General features: G+C 42.6%; 1 protein-coding gene across 1 annotated transcript; it reads left to right on the top strand.

Annotated features, from left to right (window-relative positions):
- Positions 1 to 5,509: 5,509 nt before the first annotated feature.
- Positions 5,510 to 22,285, top strand: fam110d (family with sequence similarity 110 member D). The gene is made up of 2 exons (XM_061050117.1): positions 5,510 to 5,647; positions 19,717 to 22,285. Exon 2 carries the CDS (start codon positions 20,420 to 20,422, stop codon positions 21,779 to 21,781), a length of 1,362 nt encoding a protein of 453 aa, XP_060906100.1. The 5' UTR covers positions 5,510 to 5,647; positions 19,717 to 20,419; the 3' UTR covers positions 21,782 to 22,285.
- Positions 22,286 to 22,439: the final 154 nt, after the last annotated feature.

Raw genomic sequence — 22,439 nt, 5'->3', positions numbered from 1 at the left:
ACTACAGGAAAGATGTTCTGCCAAAGGCTATGCCAAGCTAAGCTGAAAATACCCAGACAATGTTTCCCCATATGTGAAATTGCTGCTTTCTTCTGTACTTGCACAAATATTGATCTTTAATATAGGGAAATATTGCACACAACATTCCTGCCATTCTTATGATACACTTTGGATGTCTACCCTGTTATGACTGTTTTCTTCAGCACAAAAAAAAAAGAGCTGGCCAGAGACATGTCAGCAGATGGCTCCGATCCACAACGCAGCACTTCACACCTCGCTGGGATACGGCTGCAACCCAGGCATCCATCAGAGCTGTGGCATGTTGGAGCTCAAACAAAACAATGCTTCATGTGCGTCCAAATAACTATGGCACAGGGTCAGTCATTCTGACATTTTCAAGACATAGTGAACATCTTTTCCCCATTCCTGTCTGTTCTCCATCTCATCCTTTGAGCAACCCGAACATAAAAACATGTAAGGGGCATGATGCTCCCCCACCAAATGTAAATGCTAAACAAAAGGCGTCGTAACTAGCAGGAGTGTGGTGGGAAGGGGGGGGGGGGGGGGGGAGGGTCAGCACAAAGGGCAAAGTAAACACACAGGAGGACACAGTGGTACGAGCATGTTTAGGTCAACCCTCAGGTCTGGGCCTTCAGTCATGACACTCACAGAGAGATGAGGAGGGAAAACAACAACTTCTGTGTGAGATCTTTGTGGAGGGTAGAGGATTCTGGATCAATCTGAAGCACTAAGAAAGTGCAAAGCTCTGTCCCTAACATTATTTTGTTTACCCTCATTAGTACATTTGTTTTAAGGGGCAGTTAATCAGCAAAATGATGTTGACTGTGGCTGCAGAGGGTCACCATGAACATGAAATATTCAATATTCTATCTGCAAATCAACTATTGTCATCGTTTGTTACCTACAGTATTTTGTTTTCCTACAGTATCTGCTCATTACAACTTATTTCTCTGCTGCATCCTCAGGAGAATTCACGTCGAACGAGTGAGAGGGATGGTGATATTTATTCCCTGCGATTGGTGCCCGACCATAGACTGTATGCTCACGACCAATGCAATCTCTGCGCATGTAATTAAACTGCTGCATTTTGTTTTCTGTTTGCCAGTATGTTGTTCTCCGCTCTATTGTTTATATTGTAATTCTGTCAAACTTAACATAGCATTGATATACAGACAAATGTTCTTATTATAGCGTTGTATAGCGGACTCTGTTGCTTCGCCCGCCACTTCAGCTTTGTTTTTTTTTTTTACATCATGTCTTGCCTCAGGGCCCCCCTGTCCCCACTCCTGTACGACAGGAACGCTGTGAGGTGCATATGTGATAGTGAAAAACCGAATCAGGAGAATTTCAGGGAGTGCTATGTGAAAATACAAGATGTCTAAAAGATGTCTAGAGATCGTAATGCAGATCTGGAAAACTGCGGAAAATCAACCCATGTTCCCCCTCCATTCATAATCAAACCCAAGTCGCTTTTTTCATGCCAAGACCATCAAGCTCAGTAATCTTTGAGCGAGACAAAAACAAGTGACCCCTGCCTCTTAATTCTGACCTCGACCTATGAAAGAAAAAGTGCTACTACACCGTGGGTACCTCAGACGATTACCATTGGGGCTCCAAATAGCCACCACATGGCTCACGAGGCCTTCATCAGCAAATGGTCCAAGATGGGCCGGGGCAGGAAGCTGGCCACAGTACGACTTCCTCCCTTTGAAGTATCATTAATCCTCAAGCCTTTGTGCATGTTTGTGTGACACTCTTCATTTCAAGATTGAGTCCATTTTAGTTTGTGAATCAAAGGATGATTGTTGTGATCTGTTTCTTTGATTGTCAACAGATCTCATGGGAAAAACTGAAACAAGCAATGTATTAGTCCAGGCTTTGATTCTTCTGACTTCACTTCACTCAGACATAAGCCCATTGGTTCCTAGTGATGATAAACCTTGAAAAGCTGCTCACGATGACATCCTAGAGTCCCTGAAGGAGTGCACTAATATTAAAGTTTGGATTAGGAATACATAACTAAAGCGATTGTTAACAAGTTTGAAAAAGCAAAGACGGAAAGTACATGAAAACTCTGTCAACCTCACTTCTTATATTTCCCTGATTTTTTGTGGGTATCCAGTTTCTTCATGTGGAGTAACACGTGTAAACAGGAGCTGCACGAAGGGGCCCTCATCCCTGTCCCCGAGGAAACATGGTTTAAAGACGACTTAAAACCAAATGCTGAGGCATTTAAAGAAGATGTAAAAAGTGTTTTAAAATATGCATGTCTCTGCACAGCAATCTCTCAAATATGTCAGACTTTACTCTTGAGGAGTGCCGTCAGCTTCCGTCCCTTAATCCCATACTTTATGAACTGATTCTGTGAGTCATTTCTCAAAGATTTACTGCAAGAGATTTGCAAACATGATCCTTGAATCTAAACTTAAAAACAGCTTTCCCTTAAACAGGTTGACATGTAATTGCAAAAACTGCTATCTATTCCATTTATAATCTTTTACTCTAAGCAAATATTTGCTGTAGCTTCTGGGACTGAAACTATCGGCATAAATGATATCATGACAGGAAACCAAATTGAAGCGCTCAGAACTTTGTAATGTTACTCTATTTTTGAATTTATGGAGCATGCAGACTAACAGATGCAGAAAAAACAACAGTCGACCAGCTTGCCTCCGTTTGGTAGTGGAGTGGTCTCAGGCACACTCGTGTGGGAGAGGTAAAGGAAGAAAGGTAAGAATAAAGAGTGGAAAACGCCGACCTGTTTCAGCCTAATGGCCTTTGTCATGGCGTTAGAGTGTTGGACAGGTGTGCTGGAAACCCAAACTGGCCTTAAGAATTGCAATAACTCTGGATTCAGATGATTTTCCTCTCCTTATCTGTAAGAATACTCTTGAAAAAGTGGATATTCTGCGGCTATGGATTGAGATGATCCTGCTGTACCTCATGTTTTCTCTAAAACTTGCACACTGACCCTTCATGGTTCACACATCCCCAATCTATTTAGACCCTGCTGTAACCCTGGTGTCCCCTCGCCCTCTCAGTACGTGATCTTTCACAGCTTTTACAGGATTATCGCCCCAAGTCAACAGGGTCCTAAACAGCTGACTGGCACCAGGAATCGTGCTAAGAATTAGCCACCTGCTACGTGTTCATCCTAAAATCACATTGTAGCACAGAGAGAACTATCAGCACAGGAAGTGTCCTCCTGGGGGTAAATATGGCGTCAAACAAGTTAGAGGTCGCCTACCCTCCCGTACACACACACACACACACACACACACACACACACACACACACACGGTGCTCAGCAGGAAGTTTGGCTTCCTTGAGTCGTGGCTGTGAGGTCAGAAGTCAGGGATCGGGATCAGCAGATCGTGTTACTGCACCCAGATGTGGCAGAGGACGGCCATGGCTCCAGTCTGGAGGTGCCCCAAATGCAGCGTGACTGCATGCTCATTTCTGCAGGAACAGGAACTTCTATTTTAAGAAACGCCATTCTTTAATAAAAACAGCAGTGTATTGATCTCTCTTTTTGAAAACTGTATTCTTTTTAAAGCTTTGCCGAGTGCGCTTGCTATTTTTAAGCGTCACATTTCGACACTTTCATAACCTGAAAAAAAAAAAATCAGCTGAACACATTTCTAACACTATTCCCGTGAGCTGGAGAGCATGCTTCACGGGAACAGTTAAAGTCAAGTGTGAAATGTTGCTCTGAGGCACCACAGCAGAAGAAGGGAAGGAGTCTCTGTGAGATATATGCGCGGGGCATGTGAGCCTTAGCATGACTCTGTTTGGAGACTCTGTTTATATTCCCTGTTAAATATTTCCAGTGGCTCGGTGTGCTGTGCCGTGCTGCGTTCGCTCACTTGTCTGCCTGCCATGTCAGGAGTGATGAGCTCGGGAATGAGAAACAGGTGTGTGTGAAACGTGTGGATCTCTACTTTATCTCTCACCCCCCCCCCCCCCCCCCCCCCCTTCTCCTGACCTTTCTGAGCCAGTCATGCTGTGTTTTATGACAAAGAAGGAGGTTGAGAGAAAACACAGAAGGAGATCTGCTGTTTATTCTACACTTTCTATCATTTAGGAATCATTGGCGACATGGTAGCTTTATGCTTTTACTTAATCAAAAATGTGCTTTGGCAAATTAATAATAGAAGGTGGCAATAGGTAGAATAACAGGAAGAGTAATAGAAATAAAACAGAACATTAAAACGAGTAATCTGATTGGACTCAGGTGCATATATGAGGATCATTTACTGGTTTTGTTTGAATCAAACTGTGTCACATGGGACTTTATCTACATCACAGAGTATCAGGTCTGAAGACAATTGGATCATGTGATATGTGCTGATTGTTGAGCTGTTAAAGCTAAAAGTCTACAAAGATTATGTGTGAAGTGCACTGTTTGCTTCATTCATCATAAGCAGGAGGACAATAGTGATTAAAACACAATCAATCAGTCAATCAAATGCTGGATTAACATTAGCTAACATCCAATCACCTGAATGAGAGTAGTTAGTTTAGCAACTAATTAATGAAGTATTCAATAAATTAAAAAGACCACATACAGATTAAGTTGTGTACTTTAGGTGTGAGGACAGTTTGGTTGAACATTACTTAAGTTTTGTTGCACTGGCTGAGCTTGTTTGGTGCCAAAAGCTATTTGTACCATGCTAACAAGTCAAGTTTTATTTTTTTCATTTTAACCATAGCAGTAGACCTATACAAGTACACAATTAAATGGAAATGTGTTCCTCAGGGCCATGATGCTACATAAGACGTAGAATATGAGATAAGATAGATTTAGCATGCTAACATGTGCATTTGGTTCAAAGCCTGTAATATGCTACACAGCTAACCTGCAAGCTTAACTATATAGCCTACCTTTAGTTCAGTATAAGGAGTTTTTCAGGAGTTTTCTGCAAGTGTGAAGCCCTATTAAAGAATGTAAAAAAATATGTTTTAATATAAGCCTAGATATTTTTTTAAAGAAAACAAGTGGTACTATAACGCTAGAGGGTCTTTCCAGAAGAATTAAAGGAGTTAGGTTATGGATGCTCAACCTGCATAAATTCTGTATCAACTATTAATATTGAATTTAATTAGCATTAGCCTACAATTAGTGACACTGAGGAGAATTAACAACACTTAGTTCTTCAATGGTAAGCTAACATGATAGGCTAGATTGTTTTCTGCCAACTTGTGTCAGGGATTTGATGAAGTTGAACCACTAGGCTACATCTGATATTGAAACAACGTGTGTGAAGCTAAGTGCCTTATTTTTACGTTATATTTAACACTTTATTCTACCCTCTAACCCACTGCCCCCCAACAGCTCCGCTCAGCTCTCTGCATGCGGCTCAGGAGTCGGTTTACACAGCCTCACATACCTGCTCACCCCCCCCCCCTCCTCCTCCTCCTCCTCCTCCTCCTCCTCCTCCGCTGCAGGGAGGTCGGGACTCCCTCTTTATCGCTGCTGCCATGCAGCGGTCCGTCAGTGTGCCAGCAGTCCGCGCAGAGCGCAGAGCGCAGCGCCACGCTGAAACAGACAGTCTGTCACACACAGGAGCTCCAAACCTTTACGGGATTTGAAAGACAACAGGAGAGGATTACCTGAGCGAACAAGGTGAGCAATGAGCAGACTTTTAACGATTCCGTATACGGTACATGTGTGGTTTATTTTAGAAAGTTTTTTTGGTGCCGATCTTGCTGGCTATGAAGCGATCTGGCGTGTTTTGATCTATTCCTCCAGTATGGAATATGTGGCAAATGTTTTTTTATTAACAGCTTTGAGTGAGTGAAAGATTGGTAGGCTATGGATTGATCACACATTAACTTAACCTTTGTAGGCTACAGCTGAACAAACAGCCTGGTAACAAATACAATGCAGTATTGCTTTAGTATTGCGCATCTGTGGCACCCAATGGTGACTTTTGTAAATAAAAGCGAATGGAAGGACATTTATTTTATAAATATACACACCCCCAAGGAATCATAGCCTGAACGTGTCTGCCCTTTTAAAATTTTACAGCACGATTCAGTTTGTCTTTTTAACAGTCATGTCTGAGATGTTTATGGTGTGTTTAAGACCTGCTGCTGCCCTGAAAGGAAAATTCTCCCTGGCAGCAGGTCTATGACGGATGTCAGGCTAATCTATAAACAACAGAATAGTTTATGGATCCAAAAGCTGTTTTATGTGTGTGTGCGCATTTCATCATCTGCCATGTAAACCTACAAATGGTTAAAGCCAAGTCAATATTAGCTGCATGGTGTATGGAGAGAATGAGAGGGAGCAATGATTGACTACAGCGCTCTGATTAAAGCAGGTACAGCCCGGCCCAGGGCAGCAGGTTTATCCCGTCTTACCTCTACTCCACACTAAATATTTACATCTGGATGGAATCAGGGGGACTGCAAAATTAAGGCTCTGGCCTCAAATTGTCTAATCAAGGAAGAAACTTTTAAAATCTTAAAGCACATTTAGCATTTTCCTACCAATCAGTTTGTGTAAGTCAAATATAAGTCTCATGTTAATAAAAACAATGTACTCATTTTAAAGCCTCAGACAGTGTTACCTGAGACCTTACTAAAGAACAAAAGTTTGTGACCCGGGGGGTCATTATGCAACACACCCACTCTGAAACTGAAAAGACTGTCTCCTCCGAGGAGACAATCACATGCCCTCAGGGTCAACTCCACCTTGACCCACCTCTGCCACTCCCTCCCTGTCCTGTAACTCTCCACTAATACGCTGAATGCATCCTGAGTTGGTGTGATCAGCGTGGGGTCAGGAGCATAAACAAGTTAGCAGCCAGACTAAACAGACCACACATGTCCTGTAAACACACGCACCCTGCGATTCATAGGTGAGCACGTGTTGGTTTGGCCAGCGTGCAGCCGCAGCAGCAGAAGGTTTAATTCATGCTTTCTGATGCAGATCATGAACAGGCTTAACTGTTACTTTCCAGAGGGAGAGGTGGTCTTCTTTTTGTTCCCAGCATGAGACACTACAGTGCTCTTAAAGAAAAGGCTAACTATAAATTGCAGTCAGTTACTGAACTACTGGATTTGTGGAGCTCTTTCAGGCTTCAAGAACAATAATTTCAAGATGAAGCAATAGCTTTCCTAATAGTTTAAAGTCTTCTGATAAATCCAGGTTATGCAGGATGGAACTTAAATTTGAAGTTAGATTAAGACCAATCTCCTCCACACCTTTCCTTGATCCATTTTTCTTTTGTTTGTCTTGAACGTTTAGCCCACAACCTGACCTAGCTTGTGTCCCTGCCTCAAAGCGAAATGAGTCACAGCTCATAAACACCTACAGCTGACATCAATCCTTCATGTTGTGCACTTTTAAACGCAGGATACAAACATCTCTCTGACTGAATACCAACCTGCGAAATTACAGTTTGTAGCAGTCATAAACAGTCCCCTCCCCAACACACACACACACACACACACACCTTTTTTTCCCTTCTTCAGTTCATGTAGCAGTGGGCTTATTTTCCAGCTCTATTTTGGCTGCATCTGCGTTTGATGCTGATCCCCCCCCCCCCCCTCCCGTCACTACACTGAGAGCCTGGGGGCAGCAAACGGAGAGCTGCTCGTTCTAGTCTCCGTTTGGGGTGTTGACAGGAGTTCTGACATCATTAGCATGACTAAATGAAACATAAGTTAGGTCTTTGCCTTTTTGTTTGGCTCATGGCACCAGCAGTGATAGTGATGATGAAAGCCTGCAGAATCATGTTGATGTTATGATTTTAACTTAAATGTGCCCTCACCACATTGAAGCCGAAGTTAAACGGCCACCATCCCGTTGACCTCTTTCAAATTTATTATAGGATATAATAGCACACCAGCATTTCTCTTAGTCTATATTTTCCAATTTTCTCCCTTTTTTTGCCCCAACTCAACAGTGTTCTTTGAGGCTGTACAAGTGTATAATCTGATCGTTTCTGAGCCACATCAGTGCTGACTGCAGAGAACGAGCGGAAGCCGCAGGATATTTCATGGGTTTAGTTCACAATGGGCCGCTCATGTGTTTCTTATCACTTAAAGTTCAGGCGTACCGCAGCAACATTCAAGGCATGGTTTTGCTTTCCTGTTCTAGGGCCCAGTCTTGAAAACATCACAATTTAAGAGGGATGTCAAACATTTGTTCTGTTTAATCCCCCGTTTTGTTGCATAGCTGAATGAAAAGACCCCCGAGTTATGGCGGGAAGCTCGAGTTTCTAATTAGAGGGGAAAATGTACCCTGCTAATGACATCATCTTCCCCCTGGCACTGTGTTAAACAGCCTGTGTGTGTGTGTGTGTGTGTGTGTGTGTGTGTGTGTGTGTGTGTGTGTGTGTGTGTGTGTGTGTGTGTGTGTGTGTGTGTGTGTGTGTGTGTGTGTGGATGTGTGCAGCTGGTTTTGGACATTTAACGTTCACAACAGTGTGAGACTTCAAACACTCACATACAAACCTTGGGGCTTATAATTTAGCTTTATTGCTCATTGTCGCCTTGTTTGGACGGTTGTGCCGATGCTCTGTGGGAACTTCCTCGCCGACTGGTTTCAGGAAGAAGTCAGATTCTTAGTAACAAACAAACAGCAAAACATAACATTCAGGCAGCCGCTGATGAAAATCTCATCTTCATTTTCAATACCAAAGTACATTAGCCCCTGAGATATTTACTTGTTTTTATTCACCAAACAGAAGCCTACCACGAATTAAAATATATTTAATATCTTCCGCTGGTAACTACCATTGAAGAGCGAAAACATTGCTTTAGGTAAATTATCACAACAAAGTGTAGTGCAAGCGGAGAGTGAAACTAGCTAAATGTTTGCTAACAGTGTTTTTGTTTCATGAATTCTCAGGCTGTTTTTTTTTTTTTTAATTTAAAAGTAAAGGTTATTAAAAACACAAAATTAAACAATATGCAGCTGAATATTAGTTTTTTTGACTCACTTCTTTAACATCAGGTAAGACTGCTAGCTGAGCTGCGACTTATGTTGGATAAAAGTAAATCATGTTAGCTTCTGCTAGGCTTGGTTATAGTAGGAGACCTTCAGGGTTCTGAGAAAGGCCAGACACAAATGATAGCAATGACAGAGAAGTAGAAGTAGTAGCAGCATGTACCTGTTTCAAAGAATATCCTTTTGCAATGTTGTAATGGTTTCTGAGGGGGAACTTTGTATTCGCCAGTTCTCCAAATCAGTATGGGAATTGGTATCTGAGGGAAAAACAGAATTAGTTCATCTCTAGTTCAAAGCTAATGTTTCTTCTGTTTTGTAAACAAATGTGTGTGTGCAATCAAATTCCTTGAAGAGATAATTTAATCAGCAATGACAGAGATCTCAAAATAGATGAGCCCAAACCTTTATTTGCTGGCTTATCTGTAAAAAGATTTATGATGCGTCACTCGGAAATCTCTTTGAATCCACTCTAGCTTGCTAGCCCAGATCTAAATCCGCACCAAATGTTTGAACTGAAATAATCAGTAGCATAATCAGCCTTGTCATTCTCCGAGGCCTGAAGTCATTCTCTGCTCTTACATCACTACTGATCTCAATGGGCTCATAACTCAATCCATAATTTATTGTGGGCAATGAAATCCTGAAACATGAGCTGACAGATCTCCATCTCCTGACAGTCCCCTGTGTGTGGGTGACAGCTGTGAGAGCAGCTCTTCTCTCCCTCTGCTCTCACATCCCCGTAATTGTTCACAGTCCAACTGGGCGCCTCCGTAGCTCTGCCACATCCCATCACTTCAAACCGATGCCGCACTGGGGTTCGCTCGACCACGAGGAAGATGGCACAAGCCTGGACATTCCTTCCAAGTCACAGGAGAGCGGAGACGGAAAGATGCAGCTCCGCAAACTCTTCGGGCTCTTCCAGATGTTTTCCCATTCTGACAGGCGGGAGGGGAGGGGAGGGGAGGGGAGAACGGAGGGGTGTCTTTCTGTTGCACTCGGGGGGCTGTTTGCGAGGAAACAGGTCGGTCGATCGGTAATGAAAGAGGACAGCTGGCAGGTTCAGCAGAGGTTAACAGCTAAGTGTACATGGCAGCGAGGAAAAACAGAAGAGCTCAGTAGAGGGGCTTGGTGGAAGATATTTTTGGTGATTCTTTCTCTTGTAGTTGGAAGGTATTTTAGGAGAAGTAATTCTTGTTTATCAATGGATTTAAGGCCCTGAAACCTACTTTCTTAATCAGCCTTTTACTGTGAAGGACGGCATCCCGCAATAAAATGCCCCCAAAGCCATTTAACACGAGAGCTTGCTGCATTTCTGTTTAAGTGCACGGGACTCACTTGGTGAAAGATTTCCAGAGGATTCAGCGACGTTTGAATCCAACTTTGGTGTCATTTTTACATTTTTGGTTCCGTTTTTTTGTCACTTTCAGTCGCAGTTGAAAGATAAAGCCGACACATTCGCGAAGAAGATTCACCAGGCTGTCATTTTTTGTTTGTTTGTTTGTCGATACATCCTTTGTCTGAAAAGGGAACCTTTATAGAAGTGTTAAAGCAGCATTGTAGTTCGTTACATGTTGGCACGAAATAAACTTGATCAAACGGTGTTAAGCTGTTCAGACAGCAAATCAATGCTGGCCCATTTTAAGTGGTGCAGAGTGTGTGGTGACACAGTTTGGGGGGGGGGGGGGTTGCTGGATGGGATTTGGCACTACAGTCACAGTGTTTGGGGATACAGCACAGCTGGAGCAGATTTAAGTCCCAACCAACCCCACACAGGCCTGTCACAAGTCCTCACAAGTATGTGTCAACCTTCTTTTTCTATTTTACTGCTAACATCAGCAACACGTGTTTACAATAACTCTGCAAATGTTGTGTGAATGTCCTTTTGGCAACCTGTTGTGTCTCTGTGAAAAGAAGGAGGGGGCACACAGATGTTACGTTCCATTTTCTTTCTTGTTAGATGTTTGTGGGAGTTTATTTTCTGATCACATATGACCTCCGATTTCCAAGTAAGAATCAACCAAATCTCAAAACTAAACTCAGTAGTTTATTCTATCCTTTGAATCATTTAGTATACCATTTAGTATGTTTCAGTCAGCTCAGAAGCAGGTTAACAGGTGTATGTTTTAACACCTCAGACCCAGTTTAAGTATTTTCTTTGTGAGTCTTAACAAGCTTCCAACTGAAGTGTCTTTTATCACTTTGTTGAAGCAGACATATGCCTGGCAGAGTCTAAAAATGTGCCAACTTGTTGAAATGAAACATCTGGCAGCGAGCCATCAGTCCCGTCTTTCAGAGCAGTCTCACCAGCTGAGAGCTTAATGAGGGTTCACAGTGTGGGAACCGGCCTTCATACTTCAAGACACCAGGAGATTGAGGGATGGGCTCGGATTTGTTTCTATGAACTGAACAGTCCAAACAGCCACAGGCTTTTTTTTTTTTTGGGTTGGGGGGGGAGATCTGCGTTACCATGCGTCGCAAAATGAATTCCCCTGTCGATGGTTTCGCTGCAAACACAGAGTAGGTCACTGCGGTTTGTTCTGCTGGTCACAAAACCCCAGGCTGGCATGTGCAGGGAGCAGCAGCGGTGGTCATAAATTACAAAACAATCAAGGAGTAGGACGCCTTACTGATGTACAGATCTGTGCAAATGCAATACTGAACTTGCCTGAACCCACCCTCTGATGCTGTTATCTCCTAAAACAAACCACATTTATATTGAAGAGAGCACAATTTGGCTCCAATCAACTGAGGGATGTTATCATTTTAAAAGGAAAAACTGAAAACGTTTCCTTAATATTTCCTTTTATAAAGGCCATAGTACTGTGCTATATACATATATATTTACATATAACCTAGTGGCTAAAGTTGGAACTGCAGGTCATGTGATGTGCTCGGGCCTTATTTATTAAGTATGGATTGCTTATAACTCCAAAAACTTTTATCATTTGCTTCTTTTACCTGCTTTGTCTCAGGATCTAATTCACAAACAGCATTTTGCGCAAATCGCTAACAACACAAAAAGTTGTCCTGCTCAGTGCAATTGCTCGCCTTTTGCATGTAAATCTGCACCTTTACTCTGGGCGGAGCTGCGGTTTCACGCTGACATCGCACGGTTTGTCAACATAAAGACGATGAGCGAGGAGGCGAGGGGACACTTTTTTAAGTTCATTGAGAGGCCAGACATGAAAAATGTGATATGAGTTTCACCGTTTAAAACACAGCTTCCTCCCTGAATGGAGCCATTAAGGACAGCTCGAACACTTCATCCACACATCTACACCTGTGTGCAGGTTGTATGTGAGAGATCCAGATATATACGTCATGTCCATGTAAGTGCATGAGCTCACTCGTCAATAGTTCACTCATCAGCAGTGAGGTTCACAGACGGGCTTAACATTCCTGACTGGGACGCACGCAGGTTCAGGTGTCTGTGTTACAGTGCGGGTTATTAAGTTTCCGAGCACAGTACACCTGGTGAAGAGCTCATCTGAGTGGCTTTAAGTTACATTATTTCAATCTTTAAATGGTGTTCTCATCATACTGACTGTTTTCTTACTTTTTCTTTGATTCATTTCAGGAAGCTTTTAAATTGAAATAATGGGCAGAATGCAGCTGAAACTTAAACAGTGACTCATGAAACTTTACAGGTCAGTGCTGTTTAATTATCAACAGCTCTCTTCCTGCACATTTAGCTGTGGAAAAAAAAAAAAAGCAACTCGCCGGTTCTGTTGATAAAAGCAAGAATAAATGTGAACATGTTATCTCACCAACGTTATCTCAGTAAGAGCTGCATGGCTCCTACAGTAAAGTCCTCACTTCCAGTACAGCCTATTAAAGGTAGACTATCACACAGCAGTCATTTACAACATGAAGGCAATTGTTTTATAATCAATACCTCAAGTGTTTTATAGCCACCTAACAATTATTTTTACTATCGGTTTACCTGCTGAGTTTTTTTTTTATGTACTGCTAACACCCATCAAATGATAGTTCTCAGAGGATCTGTTTACAAGATAATGATGTCAGCAGAAAATGCTAACCTTTAATTGCGTTTTGGCTGTTCGTTTAAAGGGCTAGCATTTTGGGTGCATGAAAATGCAAAGTTTTGAAACAAGTTTCAGAGTTTACATTTTTGAAAACAGCCTTGTCTCCGTCGTTGCAAAAAAAAAAAAAAAAAAACAGCAATATGCAGGTCCCGTCCAGAGGAGACATTTCGCACATGCCCATAACCATAATGGCTTCAGTCAATAGCCATGCGCGAGTAGTTGGACAACAACAATGGCGGACTTTCTAGTTCTGTTTGTGCTGCTTGCTCTGTTGAATTTAACAACACTTCTCCAGTGTTCTCCTTTTTTTTTTTTTTTTTTTTTTGATGCATTGAATGACAAAAGAGTTTCAGCAGAAAGCTTAGAGCCTATCTTGTCCATTTTACAGATTTGGAGGAGGTCTATTCAGGTTAGGGGGTCCCTCAAGTCGTCCCAGGTGTCCTGCTGCTGCTGCTGCTGCTGCTCCACATGAATGTGGAGAAAGTCTTCAGTAAGCCTCGAACCGTAGATCAGGCAGCTAATGGCGCTAGTGGCCTCACAATGCTTGACAGGATTTACAACTGCCAGGCTTTGTCTTTGAGGGAACAGTATGTGTCCCATTGCCTCCATCACTTACATTTTATTGTCACCATGCTGTTATTTGTCCCTTTCCCTCCCTGACTAATGAGGCGAGGCGACCAGGTCACGACGTATCTGTAGATCTGGTGCAGGGCCTTTGTTGTGCTCCATTAATAATGCAAAGAAAGACCGGTGTGTCCCTTTGTTTGGATAAGAGAAGACACTGCCTCCTTTTCTTGGTCCTGCCCCTTAACAGACTTCTTGAGGTGTTTGTCCGTGGTGTTGGTTAATGACCGGGGCCAAACAAAGTCAATGAATCCTGGCTCATTAGCGACCATGCAGACGCTTTTATCCGCACTGTAGAGAATCGATGTGCACAGATGCTTCGTCGTGACGTAAAGAAATGTTTAGAATGAAGGTTCGGTTCAGACATTTCTGTCCATTAGCGATGATCATTAGTCTGTGTCGTGCTTAAGAGGGGAGCCAGATGTTGGCCTAAAGAAAGTGAGAAAGACAACAGAGGCAGAAGAGAAAAGATGTAAGCGGTGGACAGTTGGGTCCTTGAAGGCAGCAGATGCCCCTCATCTGTCCGTAAGTTAATTTGACAGGTAAAACGTGCATGATCAATTTCACAAGGGCTTCAAAGGTGGTCGTTGGGAATTTATTAACCTCTTATCTTGTGTTTAACTCAGTGGATTCATAAGTCACACCGAGACTTCCTGTAACCTTCTGATCCGAGGCCAGCTGGTATTTCTTTGGACATGCCCTGCGTGTCCAGATGAAGTTATTCTTCTTCTGTGGGCTCTCGTGAAGCAAACAAACACTTCCTGGATTTGAAGGTCTTTAGCTTCAATCTGGGGGCACCGCTTTCCCATCAGAGAAAACAAGCAGAGCTGTGTTTCTTCCACCGTCAGATATGTGTACGTGAGTGAAGAATTGAGAGTGAAACTTAAAACACGACCTCTGTGTTCTCAATGGGTCGGATACAAGGAGCACAAACAATGCTGTTGATTAGAAGGAAATTGGGAGTACATAGTTAAAGTTCCCGTGACAGGTCCATGTCAAGGCGGTCTCTGATTCTTGAAGAAGCATGACAGAAAACATCTGGTTCCTCTTTAGCTGCATGGGGGCGCCTGCTTAAGCCTCCCCTGCAGGCTGGGCCATCCGCTTCACAGAGAGGACACGGGGGAAGAAAGGAAGGGCGAGGGCAGACAGACGGACAAGGAAGTTTAATTAAAGAATAGAGAGTTTTAAGTTGTAAGAGACATTTACATGCTCAATGAGTGACGGCACTCTTTTTGCACTCACAACAGGGGTCAGGAAGGACTCTTTGACATTTCTGCTGGTTTTGCCATTTTTTCTATTGTAACATTTAGATCTTAATTTGTTCCTTTTATCCCACATTTGAAGTGTCATGTGCAACAGCCAAACACCACCAATGGAATTGTCTGCAATACGTTTCTACAAAAGGTCTCATGTAGAGATGTGTAGTACAAATTAAGTTGGATTGAGACACAACAGGTTACCGTGACCGTTTATAATTGTTTGCTGAAGGCTATACTTTCCTTTTTTAATTTAACCGTGCAACATCTGCTTCATTTTTTTTTTTACAGTGCATCCACATTCTGTACTCCAGCCCTTGCAGCCACTTACATGGAGGCTTTTGTAAAAAAAAATATTAAAAAATACTTCCAGACTTTGGGAAATAATGACGCAGACATTGTCCTTCACTTTCAGATTGGCTGTCATGAAACTGTAACCGCTTTAACCAACAATGGTTAACTCATTTCGAGGCTCTCCTGACCTTGTTGTCCAAACTAGCTGCCATTCATTTTGCATTTTAGATTTCTATCGCTGCGTTCATAGAGGCCAGGGGTTCTTTGTTGTGTCCATTGTAGGTGAATGATGATCATTTAAATTGGTATTTGGTTTGTTTAACAACAGAGATAGTTCAGAAATGGTATGAAAGTGCTTATCTGGACAGAAACTGTGTCCTTCATAAGATAAAGCTTTAATATGAAAACCTATTACGGTGGATACATCGTAAGTCTTTGAACAAAATTAGATTTTAACTTCTCTGAACTTTAATTGATTTACAGTCAAGAGGACATTAAATCCTCCTTCATTTTTCTTCAAACAAGCAAAACATTTCAGATTTTTAAAGCAGATTTCTTAGCCATTCTTCTGTCATATTTTATTAATCATATTGTGACCCTCTCAGATTTTTTATGCAACCCTCTGGGGGATCGTGACCCCTCCAGGTTGGGAACCACGGGTCCATGTGAAAATATAGGTCAGTGCTGAAACACAGCGTCACTGGACGACTAAAATCAACTCTCACTGTTTTAAAAATCAAACACAATGTATTGAGTCCCAAGCTTCGCAAAAGCTTTTAAAAATTGCAGTCAGCAGGGAGCACTCGGAGCTGGAGCGAGACAGGAAGAGAGTGATGGAGTGGGGAGGGAAATGAGAGGGTGAGGACGCCCTGTGACATTTACAGAAGATGTAGAGAGGTGACGAGTGGGAAGGAGGGCGGGAGGGTGCAGGGGAATAAAAGACTCAAGGTAGAATTAGGAAGCAGAGGGGGGTGTTCTCTATAGAGATGAGAGAGAGGCAAATGGTTTTAAAGGTAATGACAACCTACAGAGAGAGATGAAGGAGGTCTTGTAATGCGAGAAAGATTCTCTTGCCCTCTCACGCTTTTCACAAACCCTGAGATCAGAGGAGAAGGTGCTGGGTACTAATTTGGCACATTATGGGAAAAATGGACCTTAATGGTGGCCATTGTTCCCCAGAAAAGCCTAGCTGAGTCTTTGATTCTCTCTCTCTCTCTCTCTCTCTCTGTGAATCTTTTCATTATTCAAATGTCCTCTCCCTCAGCTAACTCTGTTTTCACATGTGATAATATATGTGCATAAGAGTTTTTAATCCACATATATCAGTCGTTTTCTTGGTTTTGCACCATTTCTCACGAAGTACGTTTCATCCCAAATGACCAGCATTTAGCGCTGTGACTCAGATTTGGTCATGTGACATCTGAGATAGCACTTGGAGCAAGAGATAACCTCTAAAAGCGGCTGGTTTTCTTCAAGCTTGTGATGTCAGAATGAGTGAACGCACAAACACCTAAATAGAAGACGCAATGGAAAGCCTTAGAAATAGGACAATTAAGGATAATGTCTGCATTGCTTTGGAGGTTATGACTGGCCTGTGGGGATTAAATGTTGCCGTTTCCATTTATTGCCCCTTGTATTCCTGATATTACTTCCCATATGTGCCTGCACCCCCCTCATTGGTAAACCAGCATCAGGATTAATGACTTTGTTTAGGCTCCTATGGCAATAATCCCCCTTCTTTCTTCAGTAGCATTACTATTTAAACCCAGATGGGGAACAGATTGTTCCGGAAGAAAGGTGTCTAATAAATACTCAAACCCCGACAGCCACACACAGTAACCCCTGATCCTACTTCCTCCTCATTTTCTACCCATTTTTACTCGTTTCATGCCCAACTCCAAAACCCTTTCTTTCTCTCCCCTCCACACCTGTTACAAGTCATTTTTCCCGGAACCTTACCTAAATAATGGCTGACTTTCCCGAGCTCTGACAGCACTGACATCTGGAGAGAAAAAAACAAAGCTGGCTGGCTGTTAAACCCCCTTCCTCAGTGAATTTATAGCGGCATGCCATTTGACAGTCTGGGGTTTGTGTCTGCGAGGGGAGTGAGACTGAATAAGGTAGATGGCGATGTTCATGTGAAATGAGTCAAAACATGTGATATATTTAGAAACGGTTTACTTGAGGGTAATTTTTAAAGTAATACTGAACACATCAGGAAACATAATTATTTTTTTAGTATATATTGTACCGAAGGAGCTTATTTTGTAAGCCTACTAAAAGACATTGAAGCTAAAGCAAACATTCAACCCTTCTAATGCGAGAGAGGTTACATCTTGATTTAAAAATATGTGTCCATTAATCTACTGCTACTTATTTGCTGATATAATGATGAGTTGAGTTTAGCTACTTCATGTCACTTAAGGATATTTTCGCCCCTGTGGAAGTCTCACCTGCAATATATAATGCCCCTAAATTGCGTATTACAAAGACGGAATTGGACAGCGCTGTGTATTAGTGTGTGTGTGCATGCCTGAGTTTGTGTGTATGTGAAGCTTCTGCCATGTGCTCACATGACATGCCACTCGCGCTTCTGTAACGCCGTAATGCAATGTGAATTCACACACTGAGAAACCAATATTCCAAATTTCTTATTTCAAGTCATTTTGAATTGATTTTTTTCTGACAGTGAGCTTAAGGGCGTGTTGTCATGTCACATCAATATTCACTACCTTACAAATGTTGCTTTACAAGTGTAAGACGGGAAACCCTGAGTTTCAGTGGTGGCGTGTGTTTTACTGTCAGTGTGGTCACTTGTTCTGTCTTAAAGGATGACTCCTGGATCCTTTTTCCTGCCTGAGAAGGCTGTTCATTGTTTTAACGCCACGTGATGCAAAAGTTAAAATAGCATAAGATAACACTTTAGGGAGACCCGTGGGAACAATAAGAACAACACTTAAACACCCTGCTGCTGTGTAACACAACACACGGATACTAAATATGTTTTGTCGGGATGTGAAACGAAAACAACTTCCACCTGTGTCTATGGTATTTATATGATTCTAAGATGCACTATTTGTCTCCCCAGTTTGCACATTGTAAACCTCTCCTTTCTACGGCCATTTAAATAAGCTTTATAACTCAAGGTCCAACTTTGAATGTGACACTGACACACATAAACATGCTTATAGCAGACACAAAACTAGATCAGACACACCAGTATACTCATGACCACATGCACATAGACACACACATGCACATATAGACACATGATAACCGGGCTGTTTTTTTTTTCATGCTATAAATATTCCTCGGGTAGAGCATATCCCATTATAGAGTCGTACTGCAGCCCCCCTTCCCAACTTACCCCTCATATAGCATGAAACATAAAAGACATGAAACATTTCTCTTTCCACAAAACACACCATAAATATAAACAGTGGTTTTCAGTTTCACAGTCATGCACTATGTTTGGTTTTCAGTGTCATTTAACTTTTTAAGGGGCTCGTTAATTTGAAAAACGAGCTGTTTGAACTGTGACTGTGAAAAAGTTATTACTTCAGAAGTGTATTTGTTCATTTAAAGCAGCCCTGTAGGTTGAAACATCAGTCAGTAAAGAAAACCAGAATGAAGAGAGTTAGCATTTAGCTTCACTGATCTTTAAAATATCATGTACTAATATGTTAATACAACAGCTGCAAAGTGCAGAAGATTTAGTGCCAACAAAGTGTACTTTTACAAGTAAAACACTACAAAAAATAAGTTAAATAAAATGATTTTAAACCAAAAAATAATCATCTACGATTTCTTTGTTTCTAATGTTTCTAAATGATCAATCAGGATGTTGTATAAGATGGATTTCTTCTGAAACAATTTACTTAATGGAATATCCTAATAGCAGTCACGTCATCCGCCTGCACAACAGACATTAATGCCTCTGTTCAACTTTTATCCAACTCTTACAGGATGTGCAGTAATTCTTTGGAAATAAAAAGGCCTTAGTTATTCTGAAAATAGACTTAAATAACTGAAGGAAGAGATCTTCAAATCAGTCACAAATGACCCAGCGAAATGCCTCCATGGAAAAATCAACACATGTGCTTGTAAATTCATTTATATATGTATTCCCATTTATAGAGGACTTCTACCACACACTTTGTTTTAAGGGTTGTTCCAAACGAAATCTTCCTGATTCAGCAGAAGCATGTTCCCATCGGCCTTGGTTTAACCTCTATATTTCTCTCATTGACTGTTGACCTAGTGATGAGCGTCAGATGATGCTATGTGTTTATGCGTATTGTGTTGATAGGTAAGGTAGAGGTTTACAAATGCCTTCATTCATCAACTCTGTATTTCTGTGTGCTTCTGGCATTTTACTCCCTCCAGTTTTATATAAACACAATCCGAGCTCAGCATAGGGACCACTGTCCTTCCTGCCATCTGGCCTCTCCTGCTTGCCCTGGAGAATAACCCCTCAAACTAAAACCACTCTCTTTTTCTCTGTCTCTCCCAGGGATCCATGCAGGTGATGTGAGGACAAGGACAAGATTCAATTCTGCCCCATCTGTCCGTCAACGAACCAAGTGCCTTGGTGCCGGCCACCCTCAAGTCACCTCAACCACGACGGGCACCACACAAACTCACCTCAGACAGCCGGCACAGAGCAAATATTTGAGGCCATTAAATCTTATTTTTCCAGGCTGCAGTCACTGAAAAGATCAACAGTGAAGGGTGTAGTTGGGAGACAGAAAGAAAGAAGAAAAAGTGGGGGAGGAAAAAGTAACCCTTTCAAAGTGCACCCTGCCTGCTATTTCTGCTGCGCTGTGGGCAGGCAGCGTCTCATTTGGGAGTGATCTTGGCTGACAAAAAAAGGACTTCCCAGTGCCCTGCCTGCCGATCCAAATGCCTGCATAAATACTGGATAGAGATATCATTTGTCTGGCCTCTAACACTGCCCAACAAAGAGACTCCCTGCTAACTATAGAAAACATTACACCAAACTTTGACTCTGCTGTGTTTTGCTACCTCTCTATTACTCTTTAAAGAAGATTCAAGAGCTGTGAGAACGTAATTGAGAACTGCCATCAACACTTTCAAAAGTCTCTCTTGAAATTTATGTTAGAAATTCACTGGGCCCTCATCGTATCCCTGAGGGACTCCCTGTCAGTCATTTAGGGATTGCAGTTTTGATGTCTTTCTCAGCTCAGTGAATCAACATGAAGCCCCTAACACCAATTGGATCCCCCTCTCCCCTGAGGCTCCTCAACAAGGGTCCAGACTACCTGCGCAGGCAGATAGATGGTGGAGGAAATGGACGATCAATCAGCGCTGTAGAAAGGCTTGAGGCAGACAAAGCCAAATATGTTAAGAGCCAGCAGGTGATCAATACGAAACAGGAGCCAGTACTGGTGCCCTGTGCCACCCCTCCACCACAGCCCCGCCGAGCTTTTTCCACCCCTGGTTTCATGACACCTAATCTTCCCCCTCGACGGTCATCAAACACCGCTTTCTCCACACTCTCTGGCTCCTTCAACTCAAGGGATGAAAATGAAAATGATGACTCCAGAAAGGAGAACAGACGGACTTCCGTTGACGTCGAGGCACACAACAGGAGCAATGTGAACCATGCACTGCCTCCCAACCCTAGGACTCCTGGGAAAAACATTTTGGTAGCACCACACAGTGCTCCCGTACTCAGAAGATCTACTGGCAAACGCATGCTGAGGCCAGACTCCCTAGTCATGTACAGGCAGAAGAAAGAGTGCAAGAGCCCAAGTGGTGCACCAGAAGGAGAGAACAATAACTCAGAAGTGAAGGGTTATAGCTTTGTACGCCGCCTCTTCCAGGGCTCCATGAGGGAAAAGAGCAGCGTAGGTGAAGGAAGAATACAGAAAATGGTGATTGGTGAGGAAAAAGCGCCACCACGAGATGGAGAATCTCGCATGTCTTGGACCAACGAAAAAGACACTACAGATGGTGGACTAGGGAGCAGAAGGTCAAGTAAAACCGACCAAGAACGCAGCCCAGGGTCCATCCCGAGCCCTGGGTTTAGCTGTGCGCTTGAACTGACAAAGAACGGAGTTACAAATGGTACCAATGAAGGAGACAACAACGGTATCACCAATGGCAACCACTCAAGTCCCCCCGATGATCAGAATGACCCCTGGAAGCGGGCATCACCTCCACCAGCACCCAGAAGGCGGTTTGGGGAGCTGCAGCGCTCAAAGTCAGATCTCCATCTTCGCTGCTCAGTAGCACTTTCAGAGCAGGAACATTTCTTTGACTACTGCGGGCTGGACATGGACATGATAGAGCGCCTGGGTCGAGAGAACTTTCTATCTGGTGCCAGCTCCATAGACACACTGTCGTTGGCCCTCCGCAGTGTAGTTGGGGATGGCTGCGGCGGCTCAGAGCCCAGCGAGTTTTCCCGACACTCAGGAGACGGATTGTTTCAGGAGGAGCTGGCTGATCAGATTCCCACTGGTGTGTCGATAATTGAGAGGAATGCTCGTGTCATTAAGTGGCTTTATGGGTGCAAGAACGCTGCTAAAGAGGGACCCAAAGAGTCTACTGTTTAAAACAGGGACTAGAGACCATGTGCTGTGGAGTGCCAAGAGTTCGAAGGTTTATTTTCTGGTAAAACAGTAAACCAGTAGATCTGAATATCTTTAACTAATCAGTGAAACTACTTATTGTAGCATTCAGTTCTGCAGACTTTCCCCCTCTGCGCAGAAATTTTCTACTGAAATGCACTTCAAACTAAAAGTCAAAGCATTGAATCACCACTGAATTCAGAGTGGGCTGTGATTAGCTCACAGCAATGCCACAATGCATCACAGAAAGAAAAAAATAGGACTCTGTTCTATTTTTGAGCCAAAGCATCAATGCAAGTCAAAACAGCTGAGCTTCAGAAAGCAAAGCGGCGACAAAATATGATTTTTCTTTGAAATCTCCCAGAGTATCTATGGAACAAGGGTTTGTTTCAGGTTCTAATACCTGCACAACGGGTTAGTATTCCACAGCACATGAAAACCTTTACTCCCTCGTTTTCCCCTGACTCCAAAGAGACTGTTTTTTTTTTTTTAAGAAAAGAACAACCGCCACCAGTTTATCTTGTCAAATTGATATATTGTATTTATAGATCCTATGGAAGAATTGTGTGGGTGAAGACAGGTCGAACTGGTGACTGGAACCATTTATTTCCTACAAAGTGTTTTAGTACTTGTCTGTTTGTGT

The sequence above is a fragment of the Labrus mixtus genome, chromosome 11, assembly GCF_963584025.1.
Source record: "Labrus mixtus chromosome 11, fLabMix1.1, whole genome shotgun sequence".
NCBI lineage: Eukaryota > Metazoa > Chordata > Actinopteri > Labriformes > Labridae > Labrus > Labrus mixtus.
This window is presented reverse-complemented; position numbering and strand designations above follow the sequence as displayed.